The sequence below is a fragment of the Drosophila montana genome, unplaced genomic scaffold, assembly GCF_035044405.1.
Source record: "Drosophila montana isolate Dmon_TW-CO22-7 unplaced genomic scaffold, ASM3504440v1 contig_312_1, whole genome shotgun sequence".
Taxonomy (NCBI): domain Eukaryota; kingdom Metazoa; phylum Arthropoda; class Insecta; order Diptera; family Drosophilidae; genus Drosophila; species Drosophila montana.
Window position 1 is genome coordinate 333,209 of NW_026998009.1, and position 23,318 is coordinate 356,526.

The following is a 23,318-nucleotide window of genomic DNA, read 5'->3' on the forward strand; positions in this document are numbered from 1 at the left end:
GATATTTTCATCAATGGGTGCGTAAATTTGGGCGACGGTGGGCTTGCGGCCGCGTAAGGCACAAATGTGTGAACAAATGGACAAATGGATGCAGACGCATGCTGCACATTCTTATCGTTAATTGCCTGCCATAACACCCTTTAACCCAAAATGTTTACTATGTCAAAAAATAAATAAAAAGATCACTTGCATTTTTTCCATATCAAAGTGCAAACGAGCGGCAAGTGGCGGTTCACCTGCTTTCGTTGCCTGTTCACACATGTGTGCCTTACGCGGCCGCAAGCCCACCGTCGCCCAAATTTACGCACCCATTGATGAAAATATCTCTGTCTCACGACAAACCCTTGATCGGCTCATTCGCACACATTTTTGTGTGTGTGTGTGTCTGTGTGTAGAGCTCGAAATTCAGAAATGCCAAAAACTTCAAATTTGGTCAAATTTGCATCGGGCAGGCAGGCAGGCAACCAACACGCACACAAACGCATAAATGCTTCCATCCATATAGAAAAGTGTGTTAGTGTGTGTGCTTGGCAGGCCCAAAAAGTTATTATGCACACATGCCAACGTTCAGGTACCCTTACCCTTACACCATGCATGGAAAATAGGCGTTTTGCACATGAACAGGCCAAACCCTTTAATAATGTCACCCAACTGCTTACTCGAAAGAGTGTGCGTGTGCACAAGTAGCAAGACGAAAAAATTGAATATTTTCAATGTTTGGTCTTTTCTTAAATTATTCGACAAGCCGACAAAGAATTACCCTTGCAGAAATACACTTAGTTTTTTTTTAATTTTAGGCAAAATTGGTCCCCCCCACAGTAAACAAAAAAATTAAAATATAATATATAAATATATCATTTAGGTCATTTAAGTTTTTAATGAATATAAATATATCAGATTCTTCTCCTTATGCCTGACTGGACGAAGAAATACATGATAGAGCATGTGAATGTGTGTGCCTTTTGCCACCACGGCCAAAGGCACACAATTGAAGAAAAAATCTCTGGCTCGCGACAAACGCCGCGATCTACTTGTGCGCACATCCACACAACACAAACATATGTATGTATGTTTGTAGATCTCGGGGTTTTTGAGAAGCTATGCAGGGAGAAGGAGATGCACACAAGTGCGCAAAGCAATAAGTGTGAGCGAGGGGCACTCTGCACACGCATATACACATATGTATGTATTTGGGCTGAAAAGATACATATATTACAAAACAGCATCAGCCGCAGCAACGTTGTGCGCTGAGCGGGATGCGGCTTCATACTGAACGTTCGGCTGTCGAGGCCGGCGTTCGGCTGCCACTCTCAGCAGTCTTACTTTGTCTGGGCACACTAAAATGGTCGCGGTCACCCATGGGGCTCAGTCGTTGACGATTTATCGGTATCCGATTATTTTAACATTTGACAAGTCTATGCATTGTATGGTTAGTGGTTATAGTTCAAATATATCGATGTATGCAAATCAATCGATATTTTTTAAATAGTTCCCACAAACCTAACATTCCTCATTTAAAAAGATACTTTAAATATGGGAGAACCGTCAATATATTTTCACTCACATAATAATCGATATATATCGGTTTTTACTTGAGCACTTTTAACTTTAACGCAAGAAGCTAGACCCTAAACAATTTAGGCTCTTTACCATGCATAAAATTATCAGAAACGATGCACATTGACATATGCAAAAATCGATAAGTTTTGACCGAATCAATAACTCGATTAAACAACTCTTACCTGAAAACCGTCTAGACAATGACAAGCGCCACCCAAAGGCGCGCAGCTGCCCGTCGAGCGCTGCGGATTGCAGGCGCAGGGCAAACAGGGTTCAGTGGGAGGCGCATCGAAGGGTCTATAGAAACCGCCGGAACAGAATTCACACTCATTGCCCGCCGTATTGTTGCCACAATTCTGACAAATGCCACGCTCCAGAAACGCATCGTAGCTGCAGCTGTGCGCATGACCATTACACTGGCAAATCTCGCATTCTCCGCCGGGCGTCCAGGCACGATCCTGGAACAGTGGACAGCACTCCTCGCACTGCATGCCGCACGCATTGTGCTGGCAGATGCACTGCAGCATGGAGCTGCCTGGCACATCCTGGGTGCGATTCGCGTGCCCGTGACAGTCGAGGCGGGCGCTGACACGCAGCTGCTTGAGGCTGTAGAAACTGCGCTTCTCCAGCGACTGCGAGTCGAGCACCCAATCGACGCTGTTGTCCAGATTCGCTGTGGAGTGCATACCCTGCAATCGTATGCGCATAAAACGCGCTCTGATGAACTGCATCAGCTCCGGCGTCTGCTCCTGTGCGCCAGGTCGATTCTTCAACAGGGACACGTGCAGCTCCCCATTCTCCAGCGGCAGCGGCTTTGAGTACTGCGTTGAGCATATGACTTCGGTGTCGTTTTTGAATATATATTTGCCATTACGGCCGGACAGATTGTAGCGTCGCTTACAGTCCGCATCGCTTAAGCCAAAGTATTGCCAGGGCTCGTATTTGATGCCATCGATTGATTTCTCCAAAATCCAGGAAGCGGGACGCGGTGAGTTCGCCGATTTCAGCATGACGAAAAAAATTTGATAGGTCTGAAAAACAGCAAAAGTACAAAGAAATTAAAAATATTATTATTATTAATAATAATTACATTATTATAAGCATTAATATAAAGGAATGTAAGAAAGGGATGTTGTCCTACTTCATGAATGTGGATTGTCAGGTGGAAAGTAATATACTTTATGACAGGTCTCAATTGTAATGCGAAGAGTCTCTTAAGCTTAATGCACGCCCCTCCATTGTCACTTTAATGTAGCCTGATTTCGTAATAATTTAGACATTTTCTTGACAGTAATAGGTCTGTCCTTTTTTTCAAATATTGTTTTTTTTTTCTCACTAATGAGAAAAAAACAATTTAGCAGATCGAGTGAATATTCATGAGAAGTCCTCCATGGTCACTTTAAAGAAAGATGAAGAGTTATCAATGTCTAGTCCTACTTTATTGACCAAGCATTTCTGTGCAGTTTCAGCTGATGTATATTTTTGATGGAACGAAGTAAACCTGGTATTTAATGCCAAGTTCTCCACGGTCACTTTATTTATAAGCAATTTATATAAAAATTTGTACACTAACGACCATGCCCCTATGAATAGCATTTAAAAGTCCTCCATGGTTACTTGAGTGAAGTATTAATGTGTAATACCAAGTTCTCCATGGTCACTTTATGAATAATCAATTTCATGTACATTTGCAAACTAACGTCCAGGGTAATAAATGAGCTGTCTGTAAATAAGGCTTCTGTCTGAAGGAACACCCAAGTCCTCCATGCTCAATTTTTAACACCAATTCCTTCATTGATACTTTATTAATTTCATTTTTTTCATGCATATTTACAAGCAAAGGTCCTCCACAGCCACTTTATAGATCTGATAAGCAAAAATGCCTAAATAAGTCTCTCTGCCGAGGTCTACTGCCCCCATATTACGGCTCGTCCTCCATGGTCACTTTATAACATAATTAGCAAGTAATTTTGTAACAAACACAACCGCTCGGTCGTTTTTCACTTTATATGCATTAAGTCACTTATTAATTTACATTTATGGCCAAAAGTTTGTTTGGGAAGTTAACAAACCGCAATATTACAGTTTACAGTTTTACATTCACTGGCCTGCGCTATAAATTAGCCGCACGGCGAAAAACGATGTTGTTTCTGTCACTTTGGGGCAAGGCGCTGATGTTTCCATTTAGTTTTATACATCTTTGTAGCTGCAGCTGCAACAGCAACAACAACAGCAAAGCTTATAGATTCGTAGCAGCCGCCTATTGCCGCTGGCTGGGTGCAAAAAAAAAAACTTTAACCCAACGCCAGCGTCGTGTCATAAATTTTGCAAGCTGTCAACAAACAAAAACCAAAAAAAAAAAGAAAAAAAAAGAAGGCGACTCCCAAACGCCAGCAACACGCCCGGCGGCAGCAGCAACCGACACGAGATATTTATATGTTTTTCTACATATATTTTCTTGACTATTTGGAAAATTGTTTGGCCAAAATGCCAAAAATGTCGCGTGTTGCGGGCCTATCGATTGCCAAAGATCGGAAAAATACAAATAAATGGAAAAACTAAAACCAATAAAAGGCGTGTGTGTGTGTGTGTGTGTGTGTGCAAGGTGTGGCCTTTTGACCAGCTTTGAGTCTGGGTAATTGATTATAAAACGTGGCTAAGCCGGCTGGCGCCATCTAGCGATATTTTCCAGCAACGTCAGCTCCAAAAAAAAAAAAGAAAAACCCGCTCATAAGCCATGGCCAAAATGTCAGGCGCATTGCGATAACACAACGCGACAGGCGACATTCAACAACGAGTCTATCAAATTTCCACGGCACTTGTTGCAACAACAACACATTTTCGCCGCTAGTTTTTCCCGATTCGCAGACGCTGATAAAACGCGGAAAAGCCACTGGTTAAAAAAGACCAAAGCCAAGCACTGCGCATGCGTGCGTCTGCCAGCGGCAACATCAATTTGCTTTGCCTGGTTTTGATTACAGCCAACAACTGTTGCGTGTGCATGACTCGGAAATACCCTATGCATAGCTCTAAGCTGTCGCTACAAACTCTTGCATTTAATTCACAATTAATTTTTAGATAACTTTTGGGCCTATCATTGGATTTTTGTGATGTTTTTATAGCATAAAGATGGTCTTTAAATTTACCACTTTTTCTTATGGAGAAAGGGTATATTTCTTATCTTATAGCTTGAAAATCCTTGCTATAAAAACGACTTTTAATGATTTGATAGGAAATGGGTAACGCTTTCGATTAAAACTGATTAAATTGATTTACTTAAGCTATACAAAAATATATATTTCCAATAACAAGCTCTACGTGTTTATTCAGACAAACTTGACTCAGAGATATTGCCTTCTGCCATTGTAACAAACATTCGCAGCAAGTCATTAAACCCACTTTCAATTCGTACAGGGTATAACAACATCAGCTGCCAGAAGACGGCACGACATGCGCTGATAAGATTAGAGCGAGATAGCAAATCGGATAGAGACAGCAAACGTAAGAAATTGCTGGCCAGGCAAATTAGTGAATGTCTTGAAAAATTTATTGCATGCTGCCAAATGATTTGTGAACCAGAAAAAAAAAACGGTTTGAATACAATTTTAGAGGTATGAGTGCAAAGAAAAATTGCTTTAACGGTGGGTGACATAAGTGACCAAGGAGGACAAGTGGGAATGCAAATTATATGATTTTATGAGAAGCTTTGATGCAGTTAAAGTGAATATGGATACATCTTTTCGAGGTCATGTGTTGGTTTAATCTTTGGAAATTGAGAAAACGGATTGAAAGCAATTTCTAACACAAGACAAGTGAACATGGAGGGTAAAGTGAATGGGTTTTCTGATAATTAATGTAAATGCAATACAAGTTAATATGGAAGACGATGAGAAAAATATATAGAACAGTTGAGCTCGCCAGAAAAGTAAATATTGAGCACACGTGCGCTAAAGGGATGCAAATTAGAACAAACTCAGAAAGAACATAAAAAAACAATATTATTATGTCGAACAATTACAAAAAATACCATGCCAATTTCTCAAACCAATCACAAAATAAATGCCGATGTAGATTCTTTGCGACTGCAATTGTTCCATGACCATGGCAGCCTATCGATAACTTATCTCATGAAATTATGTTGTCTACGTCAATTGCACTAACCTTGATCAGAGATAAAGTCAGGTCCAAAATGCAAGTGCACGCGTCTGTGACTGCAACTTCCTGCTGCCTGGCCAGAAACAAGTTGTCGATAAGAGCGCTACGGGCAGACAGAGAAGAGTCTCTCTATAGGGCAGTGGAAGATCTGTGTAGATTGCAATCGGCAACAACAGCAGCAACAGCAGCAGCAGCAGCAGCAGCAATAGGAGGAGCAACAGCAGCAGCAAGTGGAGGCTGTCAGCCCTCGGGGCAGACAAGGCGGCACTTGACATTTTTATCAGCTATTGGACTGACGGCCAATTGACAAGCACAACAACAATAAAAACGTGTTGAACAAATGCGAAAACAACAGCAAAGAAAGATGGAGATAGAGGGAGAGATGGTAGAGAAATGAAAAAAAAAAAAAAACTAAAAGAGAAAAACCCATTCAAGGCGTGGCATTGAAATATGTGTTAATATTTGGTCAGCTTCAAGTTATTGTTATATGCACTTCCAATTGATAACTGGCCATAAAATGAAACCCGTTCTCAGATACCAGCTAGCTGATAAACTGCATGTCAAATTAGACAACAAAATGTTTAAAATATGCAAGTGAGACAGCTTAATTGAATTGATAGAGGCTGTTAAAGAGCTTTAGAAAAAACCTAGCGGTGTTCGGCCATTGAATTATGGCTTAGATAAAATATAAACCAACAATTGGCAGTCCATAATTTAACTTGCAGGTTTTCTGCTCATTAAATATTTATTGCTCAATGGCCAGAATTAATCGGGCGCAACGTTTTCCATTTTTTTTTTTACCCCCTACTAATTGTTGAAAACAAGGGAAAAACTTTTAGGCCATAAAACCAAATGCAGTAATCACCGAAAAAACTCACCGAATCGTCGCATCGTAAACTTTAAAAATAAACAAGCGCGAAATTGTGTGAGACAGACAAAAGTCTAGCAGACAGCCGAAAATAAAGTCAAAAAAAAAAGAAAGAAATAAATAAATAGCAGGCATTTAGTTATGTGTTTGGTTGTGTAGTTCCTCATATGCATATTACTCACATGTCTAATATCTACATCATTTTATTTTTATCTATATATATTTGCAAAATTATTAAGTCTTGCAGCCCAAGAAATAGAAGTTTTTGGCTGGCATGTTTTTAGATAAGGCGGCCAACAAGCGAAGCGCATAATTTGTGGCTTATGTGGCGAATGAACCCACATGGCAGACAGAAGGTGTAGAATATAGACCAGTTTAAACTAAATAGAATTGGGTATATAAGCGAGGATTTCCATTTATGAAACGCGGCCAGTGCAAGTCTTAAGAACAAGACAAAAAGCAGAAAGGTAAAAAGAAAGCGGAAGTGAAAAGAAAAGTAAGACAAGCATTGGGCAGGCATAGAATCAAAATCACATTTTTAAGCTATGCAGCGCGGCCAGTGAAACGTTTAAGAATGCGACATAAAGCGTAATGAACAATTATTACTCTCCGAAGAGAGAGAAATTGAAGAGAGTGGGTATGAGAAGAGAGCTTTATTTAGTTCTAATGAAGTTTCAACCATTTTACAAATTAAATTTTTTTCTTTTAAACAACGTTTGAGGATAAAGCACAAAATAGAATTGCAAAAATAAATAAAACTTAACAAGAGAGGCAAGAGAGACCCAAGAGTTCTTATGTATATGGATAAATTTATTATTTTCATTTTTCCCTTGAATTTATTTATAGAGCATCTTTCTGTCGCATACTTTTTAGGTTTTATCAATTCTTACTTGTTTCACTTGCTTGTCTCATTTCCGCGCGTGGGTAATAAAAAGTTCAATGCTTGAGCAAGGCAAACTTTTTTGGCCCACAACTTTTCTTATCGTTAAATTGGCGCATTAAATGCAACTGCAGCAAAGAGGAAACTCAATTCTCGCAACTGACAAGTAGAACAACTAGCTTAGCTTTGGTTTAAATAACAGCCCGGGCTGAGGCCATTTGGGCCCGAATCAAGTGGCCGTTAACCGGAAAGAGCGACATAAAAGGATTTCAAGCAAAGCTTCAATCACGTTAACAGCGAAACCTTCAAGTGATTTATGCAAATGCAAACAGCAACAATTTAAACAACGAGAAGCATTCTGAAAAAGGCGAAACGTGAAAAACATTCGCAACAGTCAAAACAAATAAATAAATTGACCATTAAAATAATTGCAACGCCTAAATGCGTTGCGAACGTGGCTTGTAACACGCTTTGCTTGTTGTTGTTGTTGTTGCTGGTGTTGTTGTTGTTGCTGTTGTTTAGTTGGTCCGCTGTTGCGAATGTTGCAACAACTTGTCAAACATTTGAATTACAGTTACGTAAAGCCTGCCCCAAAGCCTCCAAGTTGCCGCGGGCGCCGCCGCGGGCGCCGCCGCCGCCAACAACAACAACAACAGCAACAACTTTGGCCAAATTTGGCTAAATTTAATGAAGCAATTAAATGGCTATAAAAATAAAAGAAACACATTTTTTTCTCTCTTGCCTAGCTTGTTGATGTTGCCGCTTGGCAAACATTAACAAAAAATTGGCATTTCTAAAAGCACACAAATCAATAAAAAAATTGTACTTCAAGCTGCTTAAGATTTAAAAAAGTAAGGGATTTGTACAAAGTTTTTTTCTGCTTAAAACAATTTGAAATATTGTCAACTGTAATTTTTGAAATATTTCTAATCGAAGTTTTGATTTTGATTTCACATTTTTGCAACGAGATATTTTTGTGTTGAACTGTTGCCTCATTCTTCCACTTTAAAAATAAAAAATATTAAAACTAGATTTCTTAACTTAAGTGAATTTATGGCAAACACAAATTTTTACTCCACTTTTGTATTTTTAAAATTTTTATGATATTTTCATAACTCGTTTTAAGTTAATTGTGACCATAAACCAATTTTTAGTGTTACATCAAATAATTTTCAAATTCGATTTTCAGACTAAAATTTATTAAACTATAATTATATTAAACTTTCTATAAGAATGTAAAATTTATATTCAACTAATTGCCATTTTTATATTATTTCTATAATCTTGCCAACTGAAACCAGAGCGTTTTAAAAGCTATTTACAGTTTGAAAGCCACTGTGCTAGCTGAATTTATCGCAATTCCCAGAATTCTCGCTAGACTTTCAATTAGTCACGCGCGCCCCAAAGCCATTGAAGCATAAATCTAGACATTGTTGTGGCCAAAGCGTGCGGCAAGCCAAGCTGACAGACACTCTGACACTCTGACAGTCTGACAGACAAACTGACTGACTGACTGACTCTCTGGCCGGCTGACTGGCAGTTGCAAGCAGCTTTCCGGCCGGCTTCGTCGGCTATTGCAAAAGGCATTACCAAACTAGCGAGAAAAATATTTTAAGCTGTCAAATCGTTGACACATGCCTGTCTCGCTCTGGTTGTTGTTACTGTTGTCGTTCTTGTTGTTGTAAATCACTCGATTAGTCTAATTGTTGAAATCAAGTCGCGCGACTTCGACATTTTTGTCGCCCATGAAAAAAACAAAATAAGCAACTTCAAGAACGAATGTCAAGTTTTTGTCCGGGGTCATAAATTTGGTTTCTATTTCTTTGGCGCGGTATGCTCTGTCGTCTGTGTCTGTAGAGAGAAAAGATTTGCTCTAATGTGTTTTTAAACAGTTGTGACAAATGTCGAAAATATTTCCAGCCAAAGCACATGGAACTAAATTAAGCGATCCAGAGCGGGACGGCGGGAGGTTTGGAAATAGGAAATGGAAATGGAAACGAGTGCTAATTGCCTGTGACAACGGGCAGCTGAAGATTGTGCGGAGGGGTGGCTAACAAGTCAGCTACACGAGAGAGTTTTGGGGGAATACTTTAAACTACAATTGGTAGAAGTTACTTAATCCCTTTCAGCTTTCTTGCGCTAATGGTCCTCCATGGTCATATTATAGCAAATGAATGTCATTTATTTTTGTTTAGTCAAGGGATTTACTTTAGAGTATTTTATTATATCGTTATTATAAGTATCTAAGAAATGTTCAAATGTTATTGTCATCTATGTTAAGTTATTAGCTTAATATAATTGCAGATAATCTCTTTAAGAATTTAGTTACTTTAACTACACATTATGTGCTTTATGCACCAGCGTGTCTTTAATTATGTGTGCTTTTTGGAGGTTTTAAATCGCAAAAATTATACTATTATTGTTCTCTATTATAATCACAAATTTGGTGCATTTAAATATATTTCATAATCAAATATTTCATGAACATAATAATATATAAAGCCTTTCTTTTGCCAGTTTCTTTTATTATTATTAAATCTTATCAATTATTTTTTAATTGTTCTCCATGATTATATTATATCTTTTCCTCAAATTTTTTTTTTTTTATTTTGTTATGATTTTTTCCAAGCTATAGTTCTTCAATTATAAATTAAGATTAAAATATTTAATTTAATGAAATATTAAATGAAATTAATGTAATAAAAATATATTTTTTTCTAGATGTAAATAAGGAATCGATTTTGGCATTGCTGAAACAAAGGAGGGAAATATAAAAAAAGACCTTGGAAAAATATGTTTTGGAATAAACAACTGTTACTGTAAAGACGGTGAGTTTAATTTTCATGTTTTCCTAACGCCTTCCATTGTTTACATCCACATTTGGCCAATGCTAATCGATCTAGCCCACCCAACAATCGGTTCATGAATCTTAAAAGCCTCATTGAGTGCTAAAAGTGCGTAAAAGTGTTAATTGAAATTCCATTGCGGCTCGAAGCAAACGAAAAGCAACAAAGTATTGTATTTCCGCACTTGCAGCTGCTTAGCCAACGCATGATCATTATTTTTCATTATTCATCATTATTACAATCTGCATGATTATCGTGAACTTTTACTATATGGCAATTAAGTGCTGAAAATATCATCTGTTTGGCATCAACCGACACAAAGTTGACATTTCAAGTGCAGTTTGCACTCGAGTGGCATCATTTGCCTCGTTGCCAATGTTGAAATCCTCCCCCGATTCCGAAGATTTTGTTGTTTTTCTCAATGTTTTGATATAATTCTTTCATTGCCATATGCCGCGGCAGACAAGACAAAGATACAGTCAAGACCAAGACGTATCCAAGACTATGGAAGTATACACTTAATTAAAACGTGCAGAGAACCGGAGCACAGAACTGCCGACTCTGACTCGGGCGCTGATTTAAAATTAAAAACAAGAAACAACAATTAATCATAAAGTGCCGAAGCCTAAATACCCTTTCATATATTAAGCATATGTGTGATATATTTCAGTTATATTTCGAATATTATATCAGCTATTTAACTAAGTTTAAAGCTGGGTGGTTATTCTTGAAGTAAATTAATATAAAATGTGGGCGGAAAGTCGAGAAAACGCTGGTTCTATCATCGGCGGATAATATTGTCGACTGCAGGTTAGCAGACACCTTGTCCCTCGTTTCAAGCTTAAACTCGTTGCGAATTTTAACGTGTGAAGCAAGCAAATAAGAGCAAAGCGAGGTTTATAAAGTTCATAATACAAAAGTTCTTGTTTTGAATAATAATAACTATGGTAATTCTTTCGAAACGTGACACAACTCATTATTAAACTATTGTACCCTGTGCAAGGGTATTAAAACAATGTTTTCGCATATGCCTGCAAGTATGAGAGATTTATGACAACCATGCGTTCCAAGAGTTATTAATAAATTACGAACGGGAGCCACAACTCGCCAACACAGATTCATATAAATATTTAAATTGGATCCTACCCTAATTAACTTTGTTCAGTTCTCTAGAGTTCTCCAGAGTACAAAACTTTGCGCAGACAAAAATACAGTAATAAAATAAAATAAGTAAAATCGAATTACCTTTTATGGATGCGTTGTGGGCTCTATGTAGATGTCAGTTTACGTTCAGAGACAATTTTCAATTTTAACTACAATTGACACATGTTGAACTGCGTTTTTGGTCAGACGGCGACAGGCCGACAAAAATTGCTTTAAAATGTCACAGAAAATAAAAAAAATAAAAATACAAATACCAAAAAACTCTGCGATTTTTAAATGTTCCCATGACTTTTGTTTATATGGTGTTGGCAGAGGGCAGCGCCAGTCAATGGTATTTCCATTGAAAGGGCAGGGGCTGAGAGACTTCAACACATCAACGGCATGTGTCAAAATTTACACGCTCTCTTTACGTTGATTCTGCATGAACGAGAGATATGCTCAGGCTGTCACAGAATTTTTGATTTATTTTTCAGTTTTTGTTATTTTCTTAAAGCATTTCGTTGATGGAACTGTCCAAAGTTCGAAATGATGGGATGTGATGGGAAGTTGTTGCCATCGGATACATGTATATAAATGTATTTAATACAATGTTTATTCACAAACTCGGCTTTAAAGAGCTGTAACGTAATTGAGGGGTTCTTTGACTTTATGATATATTAATTTAAAAACGTCTGGGCGTTCTTTTGATTCTGTGGATTATTTACAGAAGACTCGAGCGCAATGCATTGACATAATCTTGAATAATTCTAGATATATCAACTTTATGTACAAGAGCTCTATGATTTTCTATGATTTTAACAACAACGCAGCAATGTAAGTGTGCACTGCGAACGTAAAGACATAAGTCGGCAAAGTGTAGGTATTTCAGCGTTGAACCTGCAAGCGGGAGATCAACGGCTCAAATTCAGCAGCAATGCAGTTCTGTCTGAAGTTCGCACGTTTCCGGGCATGGGTGATGCCGGGTAGTTTTTCTAGTAATATATTTATCCGGATTTATCGATATAATCATTAAATATATATATAAAATAATATTTTCTTATCTAAGCTTGTATCCACGACAAAAGAAAAGCTAAGCTGCCATTCCTAATATCGATAGGATAATTTTTATCTTTATTACTGGATAATCGATAAATTGATAGACCTCTCCCATTCAGATACTTTTCATCTATTTCAATATCCAAAACCCGGAAATAGTGTCGCCATCATTAATAACTGAAGAAAGTCGCGGCTTGTCTGTAAGACGATATGACTTAATCAAAGCTCCATCAAAGCAAATTTATGTTGGCCATTTTGAGCATTAGAATGTAATACCTAGTGACCGGTTCCAAACTCGATACCAGCTCGCTGCGATCATATTTCAAGCGCACGGCGTCTAATGATCGGCGACAAGCCCCAGGGAACAGATGGATCATGAAACGGGCGTTAAATCGCTTGTAAATGAGTGACAAGTCAGCGGCTTAATTACAAACTGGATCACAGCTTGGCTGTCACATGTGATCAGCGATTGCTGAGGTGGTTATCTATGACCCAGACCAGACAAGACTAGTAGACTCACCTGTTTCAGATCCAAGGTGATTGTCACATACTCAAACTGACGGCCACCCTGCAGTGTCGGCGATTGCCACCAGCTCTCCTCGTAGCTGGCGCTGGGCGAAATGAGCGATTCAATTGGTCGCTGCTTGGCACGATCGGAGCTGTAAGCATTACAGGTGCCGCAGTATTTGGAACGATGCGGAAACGCATCCACCATTTTACAATATTCCTCGGCTCCATTTTGGCCACAGGTCGCGTTCACTGTAATTGTGGCGCGGGGCGCGACATTGAAGAGCGGCGGGAAAAGCCCAGCGAAATTGACCGCCTCGTCTGCCTGTTGAGTGTTGCGCAGGCGCAAATCTGTAAAGAAATAGTGTTGTATAATGACTTTTTAGTGTTGTAAAGCATTCAAGAAACACAACTGAATGGGGTTGGTTTTGTCAAAATAGTTATTTTAAGAGCAGGTTGGGTTTCTAACTTTAAACTTTTTAAAGTTTGATAGTTTGATGGAACTCAAAAGAATTTATAAGCGAAAACTAATCTCTTAACTGAATCAAGAACATTTTTTTGGCGGAGCTTATTGTTTTTGCTCGGCGTAAAACATTTAAATTTCAAAAAAGATTAATTTTATTATCACGTTATTTTTTATGTCATTAATACAATTTAATGAACTCCGATATTAATTAACAACTATATTAAGTAAGAATAGTTAAACTTTAAGCCTTAAGTTATATTTATTGTAATCTGAAAAAATCTGTCAAGTGCCCTTAAAGCTTGCTTTTACTCCAGCTTAAAGCTAACAATATGGTGTATGTCCACGAGCAGCTTTTTTTGCTTCATATTCAGTGCACTTGACAGTTTTTCCCATGTCAATCAACTTAATTGGTGAAACAAGTCAAGAACAAGCGCTCGTACATTGGCCCATAAATCACCAAACAGCTGCTGCTCTCAGCTCGGTCTCAGCTCAGACTCTGTCTGTGGCCATATTGATTGGCCCGCATTGCAAATGTATCTCACGGATAGATAGCCAAAAACAAGGAAACTTTCGAGATAATGTTTATCGCTGACCAGCAGCGCAGTTGGTAGCAGCTGGACTGGGCCAGCTATGTTGACCTGGTATGCGATTTGCATGTTTGGTAGCTCAAAATTGCAGTTGTTGCTGTTTCTAACTTTGTGTGTCTACTATTGTTGTTGTTGTTGTTGTTGCTGTTGTTGGTGTCAGCGTGTGCAGCTTTTGGCAAATGTCAACAAAAAGTTTTCGCATTTGTTTGTCCCAAAGAAAAATGTTGACGTAATTGCTGTGAAATTGCATATAAGTTTTTATACTCTGTGCACAAAAAGGAAAAGGAGTATATTGGTTTTGTGGAGCTGTCCAGCTTTTTTGTGTCAATGTATATAGCCGTGCTGATACTGATCAAGTGCTAAAATCTATAAAGCCCAAAGTTAAAAGTATATTGATACGTAAAATTGATATATATATACATATATACATATAGTATATAGTATGGTCTCTTTGATTTCTGTCATGGCCTCTGTCGCCCCATAAATCGTGAACATTTAATAGTGAGTCATTTCATGACGGTTACAGTTTTAAAATCAGGAGCGTTTTCTCTGTCGCCCACAGTTTTAAAGTTACTGGCCCTAAATTCTAATAGGAAATTTGTCTATGGTCTCTATGAGTTTATTATATTCCTGCCCATAAATGGTGAAAAATTTATGTCTTCTATACATCTAGTGACAATTTGACAGTCGCTGCTTAAGGGCCTAAGTTTTGGAGTCACTTTAAAATCAGATGTGATTTGTTTGAATCCACAATTTAAAAGCTATTGCCACAAAGATCTAAACTATTTTCTGTAGTCTCTTCGAGCAACATAGATTCCTGCCCACAAATCAGAAATATTATATATTTCACACAATTTTAGTCACAGTTTTAGAGTCATTGCTTATGGGATAGAGTTTAAGATGTACCTTTAAAAATACCATGTGTAAAGTGTATTACGCAGTCGGCTGCATTCAATTGCAATGTTCTAACTTGTTTTATTTTTCAACGAGTCAACTTAAAAACTTTTGCAGAAACTGAAAATATTCGTAAATGTTGTGAGTAGGTTGTGTGAAACGTATAAGGAATAGATAAGTTTGCAAATGTCTAAAGTTTAACAAAAGTTTAAGTGAATATAAGTGAATTTTCGCCATTATACTATAAGTACTGTCGTTCAGGTAGATAAAAGTGGTTTTAAAGAAGTCTGGCAAAGACGGTTTAAGACTGGGCAAATAGTTTCATTAACAATTAGTTATACTAACCTAAGCCTGGCCGATCTGGTAAGCTGAGTAGCTTTGCAATTTTTCACAATAAGCTTTTAAAAGGTTTACAGCTTCAAATTGAAGCCATCAATAAATAATACAAAAGATCACTTTCACTTAACGAAAAACTCGACCAAGCTGTAATTATTTAAATGAGTCGAAACAAATGTCTAGAAAGTCAGGAAGAAATATTCGCCTCGCCGTGGGCCAAGCCAGGGCAAGGTGTGAAAAGTGGCGAACCAAGAAAAATTATCGGCAGCTGTCAAAATGCGGTGGTACACGCAAATGGCATTTAAATGTTTTGACAAATAACAAATTTGCGGTAGCCAAACAATTTTGACTCCACTCAACACCGAGCTGGGTGTCCCCCATTTGCCCCCAGTCCACCTCGTTCAGCAGCGATATGCCCACGTTGTGTGCAAGTTTTCCATGCGCTGACAGCTTAAGTGAGAAAAGTTTTGCTGATTAAATGTTTTGACAAATTGAATGGCAACTGAAATATTTATGCTATTGAGAAAATGAACAAAGCACTCAACATGGCAAGCTTTGAGCGTGAAAACAGAAAAGAAAATGAGCGCGAAGAAAAACTCATAATTATACATTTGATAGCTGATCAATTTGAGCGATTCGATAGAAGACAACTTTATTCAGGCGCTATTTAGGGAACAGAAATGCCAGCTAATAAGGTAAACAAGCCATAAAATTTGCTAAAAGCCAGCCACAAGAAAGAAGCGCACAAATAGAATAGACTAAAAACTTATCTTGTTTTGTTTTCTTTTTCTTCAAGAAAGTATATTGCATCTTTTAGCAAGTTTGTAATGATTAAAAAGTGACCACGGGGCACACATGATTATAAGCCTAAGCTGGAAAACTAAAAAAATTAGTGGATAAAATAGACAAATTTGATATATTTATTAAAAGCTAAACTTAGATCACCAGTTTCTTCCATATATAAAAAAAGGGTAAACTGATATAAATCTATTGTTGAAAAAATATAAATTTAAAATAATTAAATATTGATACGTAAAAAAAAATAAGTAAAAATGGAGAACGCAAGCGCATAGAAAATATAATATATTTTAATAAAAGGCTTTTAGAATTTAAACCATACTTATAAATAATAACAAAAAAATATAATAATTATCTAGACCAAGAGTGTAGATATCCAGCAAGCGCATAGGATTAAAAAAGTGAACACGTAGGACGCATAAGTCTTAAATAATTTATTGAAAGGGTATGTTAAATTTATTCCATTTAAAGAAATATAAATTTTGACTACTGAAATCTATCTTGACCAAGACTCATCAAACGAGCGCATAACTATAAATGTTTATAAACGAAAATAATGATGAATGTTAAGAGGAATCTAAGCGAGCACAGAGAATAACCCAATTAAATTGAATGCGTAGCATAGAAAATTGAAAATATTTTATAAAAAGGGTATTCAAACTTCAGTATATGGAATTGAGTGCTTGATGCTGGGTTTTGATTAATTGCGAACCATTATGGGCACACGCATGAGTCGGGTGACTGGACGCTGGAGTCCGCAATTGCGGATCGGCAGATGTTGTTGTTGTTGTTGTTGATGCTCCTGTTGTTGTTGCTGTGTGTACCTCGGACTCGCATAGTTGAAAGCATTTTACTGTTTTCTGCATTTTATTCATATCGACCCGACCGGCGCATAAAATACAAAAATATTTTCACTATTTTTGGTCTCTTTGGTCGTCGTCGTCGTCGTCGTCGTCGTCGTCGTCGTCGTCGTCGTCGTAGACTTCGGCACAGCTGTGCATTTGGCTTTGGGTCTCGTCCAGCTGCCTGGTTTATTGGTTTCCATCTTGTTGTTAGTGGGCAATTATGCATATAAACAGACAGTGGAGCTGGCATAAATTACTTATATCTACCAGTTGCAAGCTGCTTATTAAGTTGTTGCAGTTGCAGTTGAACTTCAAAGAATGCTGCTGCAAATTGCCCGCTGTCTAGTTTTGAACCTGTGAACGCCAGGCAAATTATTTCCTGTCAATTTCTAAAAAGCAGTCTCTTTGCCAGTTGCATCAATGTGTTGACCAGGTCGAAAAAATATGTGCGCGAAATAAAAAATGTTATTCGGTAGCCAAAGTAGCTGCCAAAATGTCTGATGACGACACTCACTCAATTCGCGGCAGCAGACGACGAAAAAAATTTAATAATAATAAAAAAAAATGCTGCTGCCCCAAAAGAGGTAAAAAAAAAATCCGAAAAAAAAACAATCACCACATGGTTCCACAACTGGTGAACTGAAAAGCTGGCGGATGACGTTGCCTGATGTCTGTGGCGAGGCGGCAGCGTGACGAAAACAAAGTTTATGCATCTTGACAGGCTGCACAGCTACCGGAGAATGGATGGATGGCTGGATGGATGGTTGCTTGCTTGGAGCCAGCGAAACGGCAATCAAAATATGGCCATAAATAGGCGGCCGAAAGCTGCGACGAGACTCAAAGACTTTGCTGAAACGGCTCAATTACAAATGGCGACAATGGTTAGCATAGGAGCTGATGGCGATCCAACAGCTAACAGCAGCTCCTCCAACTTAATGGATCCAATATGTATGCATGTATATTGGGGCACCAGTTTTTCGGAGAATTTTGGTACTTGGCGCTGCGCTTAATGGAAAGTAATCAAATTTAATGCGTTGGGCAGGAAATTTATAATGGAGAGGAGGGAAGGAAAGGGGAAAGAACTTTGCATCAGGTCTAATTGGAGTCGATTTTATAAAAAAGAATTCGGGCTATATATGTTGGGTCAAGTAAAAACGAGAGGAAATTGGCGCACAGTAAGGGTATAGTTGTGATTAGTTAGTTATTTGAACTTGTAGGATTAAAAAGCAGCAAATACATTTGTGAAAATCGCATAGAAAGGCGATAGTTATAGAGGATGAGAAAGAGAAAATGTAGAAGTATAAATGTAATATATATGCATGTGTATAAACTATAAAGACACAATCAATATCAATGTGTCTTGAATTCATGAAAATCGCATAGAAGGGCGCATCCGCATTTTAAATACTTTCTTGTGGAACTGAAGAGCTGAGTATTAATCATTAAAAAAAGTTGATTTCATAGATCCAATAGCTATAAATACACGTTTAATTCGTAATTTAGACCTTCCTTAGCGCCCTTCTCAAATTTACTCTTTCACTTAAGGAAACTTTGTGAAATATTTAAAGACACCTGCATGGCATTTGAAATGGACTGCAAAGTGAACTAAAGCGACAAATTCAACACCTCGTTGAGCATGTCACACAATTTCCACGAACAATTTTTCGCAACCAAATAGAAGAAAAGTTCAATTCAAACATCCGCATTTCTGGCCAGAGGGGTTCTTAAAAATGCATCAACTTGAAAGACAGAATGCAGAAGAGAGCTTACAACTTGTGCGGACAGGTGACAACCGCCGCAGCAAAAGCAGATTTTACGATGGGGCGGTTGAGGTTTGAAAGTACTTGAAAAATTAATGTACCCGCGCCGTGTTGGCAGCCAAATGGTTGACTGGCTGCGGAAGGCTCGGGAAAACGCCTAGACAAATGTCAAATATTTATTGAAAATCAACAAAAAAAAAAAAAAAAAACAACGGGCAAACAAATAAACAAACTGACAAACAAGACGGCAAACGGACAAGGTACTGACAGACAGACAGACGAGGCGACAAACTCAATTCCAAGAAAAGAAATAAAATGAAGGAACGTAGAACAACAACGCACACAAGCTACAAACTGACCAGAACTGAGGATGTTTGGACATGCATCGGTGCACCACGGCAACCGCAGCGCAACAACCACAGGCACAGCCATGTGGTGCTGCAGCCAGTCAACATAAAAGCCGTACCGGGCAACAGTCACTGGCCAAGTGGTTGGATGCTGCAGTTGACCAGCGGTTCGGTGGGTGCTTCAAAAGCTGCTGACCGATGGATGGGCAGACGGATGGACGCGCTGGGAACCAGTGAGAGACACACAGAACGAGAGCCGAAACCACACTGCGCTACCGGCGTTCTGACGTGCTCAAGTGGAGCCAAGTTTATAGCTCCATGCGCACTCGCAGGCTCCACTGTTCAAGTTGGGCTTTAGAAAAATATTTATGCATGCCTGCCTTGATGATCATCACAAACGTGATCATAATGCTGTTGATCGTTGATCGTTGGTCGATGACTTTGGCTTGGGTTATGCAAGTAATGCTTGATTTGGTATTGAAGACTGGTAGCTGCCACTTGGCGTTGTTTTGATGACTCACACACACAACACACACACACACACACACACACACACACACACTGGCACAACTAATGCACAATCAAGCTGCTTGTTGCGGGAGTTGGCAGCGAGACTAATTCGAGTGCGCTGCTCATTGGGTGGCTATTGAAGAGAGGTGTCAGTACATGAATTTGAAAGGTTTCTTTTTGTGTGTAGTGGGAGTGAGAAATAGTTAAATTAGCGGAATGTAACTAGCAGCACATTGGATGTTGGATGTGGATCTAATATTTAAAGTGAGAGAACTAGAAAACTTCCTATTGGATACCTTCTAAAGATACTTGCCCCAATCTTTTGACGGAAGGATAAACTCGACTTAGCTTAAGCCCCATTCTAACTGCCCATTAAAAGCAGCCAACTCAAATAAAGTCATTTTGTTCGTATGCCCACGTTAAAATGAGTTAAGTCTTCAAGAGCCGGCAGCCAACTGTTCAAGCTGCAGTCTCTTCGGTGTCTTCCAGTCGTCACCTGTGTTAATTAAGCGACTTGTTTCGCTTGAGCGCCAAAAGCACTCGAGTTTTATCTAATCTCTGATCGAAATTGTGTAAGCTACTGGCTGAAAGAAACAGAAGAAATACTTTAAGAGAAAAACAAGAAATCTCTCTCAATGATCTCAACGTGTAGCGGTTCATTTAATAATTTAATAAGTGCCACAACATCACGAGAAATACTTTTCGTTCATAATTTTGGCGCCTGATGAATCGATTTTTTATTTATGTTTTCGGTTTTTTTCGGTTACAAGCACAGCTGCACTTGCAGCCATAATTATCACGATTTATGAGCCCAAAAACTCTTATCGAGCACTTGCAATCGCGTTTGCAGTTCGCGTTCATTCATTAAGGCGTTGAAATGTCCATTATCCAATAGGAGGGGGGTATCCTATATGGACTCTGAAAATTTGCCCTGTCGTGTTTGCCAATCACTTGAAATGCATTTGCGTCGAGTCGCTTAGCAGCACCGAATAAATATTTGTAACCAAAGCGTTAACCAACACTGCATGTGCGCGCAGTTTTGGGGCCTCTCGCACTCATTACTTACGTCTGGCTGAGTTTTGGTTGAGCTTTAGACTTTTGATATTTGATATATTTGGATACTTTTTGGGCGAGACACGAGTCGCAAGTCACAAAAAATCGCCTACGCTCGATTGGCTTGCTTTTGGGGCTCACTCGTTTTAGCTGTTAATTTGTCATAAGCTGTCAGTTGTTATTAATAAATGCAGTCTGTAGTGTATGTTGAATGTTGACTGTTGTATATTGTGTGCGAGCCTCGCATAACAATAATGTCATAATTTAATTTATAAACTCTGAGTCAGCGCATCAGCTAAGCAAGCAGCATTTGCTGCAGTTGAGCAGACGACACAGGACGGCTTGACAGGCATGTCGCCGGCATTGTCTAGACAGGCTGGGATTAACGCTTTCAAGAAATTGCAAGAGACTAGAGTACGGTTAGAACTGCTTGGAGGTGGACATCTTTTTGCGAATTATGTTTGGTTTTCCTAAGGCATTCTTATTGGGTCGTTTTGCTTTGGCTGTTGGTGATTCATAAATAAGCAAGGAATGTGTACAGTATTAAAAATATTCCATTTACCAAATCCAATTATCATTCCCTATATTAATAAAACGTGTTTATATGCCTTAGGTCCTTGCATGTATCTACAAGCTCCCGCCATCTCTTTCTCTCTCTCTCTCTCTCTCTCTCTTTTGCTTTTTACTCTCACGGGAGCGTTAAATTTGTCAATTCTGCTTTGAGCCATGTTCGTAAACGTTTCAGTACTGATTTGCATTTCAGCAGAACAAAAATGCTGTGCAATACAATTCATAAACTTTGTCCCTGCCAAGTTAAACCTAAGTAAATCTGCAAAGAAAAACCCACCGGTGTATATTTCGCAGTTATTTTCCACATTAAGCGAAACGCCTTTCAATTCTTCAATCGCTTTTTTATGGGTGAAAATTGAATTAGAAAGAGAATCAGTTCAGGTAGTATTTTTTCCACTTAAACTTCATCGACAAATCACTTGCGAATGCCCATAAAAACATTACATTTACGAGCATGATCGGACTTTAGTGGATTTTAACGAGTTGGCACTTGCAATTTAAGTAGGTCGCTCGAAAAATCAGCTGCTAATCCAAGTGACAGCCATTAATGGCACACGCTGCATGCGATCAGCCATAAACAAATTCATTTCACCCGAAAACATACAAACTCACCAGCATCTCCGACCGGGAACGAGTTCGTAAAAAAACGTAACGATTCAAACTCTTTGCCAAAAAAAAAAAATGAAATTAAAATATATTGCCAATCGACTTGACTTGTAAACTATTTAATTAGTACGTACGCGCTGCGACGTGTTAGTTTTTTTTTCTTGCTGGTTTTCTGTAAAAAGGCGCCGCCAGAGTTAGCCACGGTGTCAGCCCACGAATGCTTCAGGCGCCGCTTGGCCATTTGATGGCGCCGCCAATTGTGGCCAGATGGCCAACAGATCAAGTCTCTGGTATGTTTAGGCCATATTGGCTATTGTATTTAATGGCATATGCAATCCGTAATACCTAGTTGTCAGCTATGGCTGGCTAATTGTCGTTTTGTATCTGCGAGATACACTCAATGTACCTCTCAGATACATTGAAGAAATTGCGTTAATTTGCTTGTTTACGTTGTTGTCCGCGCTGTTGATGATGTTGCATATCTTTCAGCTTTTTTTTGGTTTTTTTGTTTTGTGTACAAATCTTTATCGCCTGAACGAACTAAGTAAACTAACCAGTTATCGGATATTGCAATTTGATAAGCGCTTATCCTGCGTCGCGTCACAAAAATGCTGCTTTTGATTAGCAATTAACGTTTTTATTGAACAAGCTGACTTCAAGCTGAGCTTAACTTGAAGTTTTTTTTTGCCAAAAGATTTTCGCTGCTTAAATTGAGTGGCGTAACGGTTAAGCTATGGGTGGCGGTTGCAGCTAAGATGATAATTTTCTAGTTTTGTTTAGTCACGACTTGGAGAAGTTGTTAAACGAATGCGACAAGTCTATTGCAACTACATTTAACAGTTTTTTAATCCTGAATAGTTATTACAATATTTAAAATACAATACGGAAAGTTAGTCTATTTGATTTTATAATTCCCTTTTGTGCGAATTTCGCAAACGCTTAACTGGAAAAATTTGTTGAAATTTTGAGTTTGTGCATAAAATTAAATGATACTTTTTTTTATAGAGTTCATTTTCTTTTCTTGGTGCATTATGATTTTTTGATCCACTGTTTTGGTAATGTCAACTTTCTGTAGTATTCCTTGCTTGCAAAACTTTTCATTTCTGAGAAAGTGCTTGATTAAGGGAATTCATATTTATATTTGTAATTTTTTATTTTTGTTCAACAGAATCCACATTTCCTTTGATTCTTTCTTTTTCCCGACAAATTGAACTCAACTGTAAATGGGCTGTAAATGTAAGTTTCTCCATATTTGCTTATATCCTTCAATTTAATTCTTCTAACTCTGTGAAAGTTAAGAATTTTAAATGTTGTTTAAGCACCGTTCTTAAATATGTCATATTCATATATCATATTTCTCCAGCTTTATATAATAGTTACAATATTTACAAAAGTATATTTTGTTTAATTCCATTCATTTTAATCCTAAAGTATGTGAGCATTAAGTATTAAAGGTCATAAGCTTATGCCTGCTTGCAAAACTTTTCATTTTTGAGAAAGTGCTTGAGGGAAAGGCAATTCATATTAAGGG

General features: G+C 38.2%; 1 protein-coding gene across 1 annotated transcript in view; it reads right to left on the minus strand.

Annotated features, from left to right (window-relative positions):
- wb (wing blister) overlaps positions 1-23,318 on the minus strand; it is a 96,392-nt gene that overhangs the window by 62,428 nt on the left and 10,646 nt on the right. The window contains exons 2-3 of the mRNA XM_064686053.1: positions 13,029-13,366; positions 1,743-2,591 (exon numbers count right to left, since the gene is read on the minus strand). Coding sequence (XP_064542123.1) covers positions 1,743-2,591; positions 13,029-13,366 — 1,187 coding nt within the window. The remainder of the gene's footprint in view (positions 1-1,742; positions 2,592-13,028; positions 13,367-23,318) is intronic.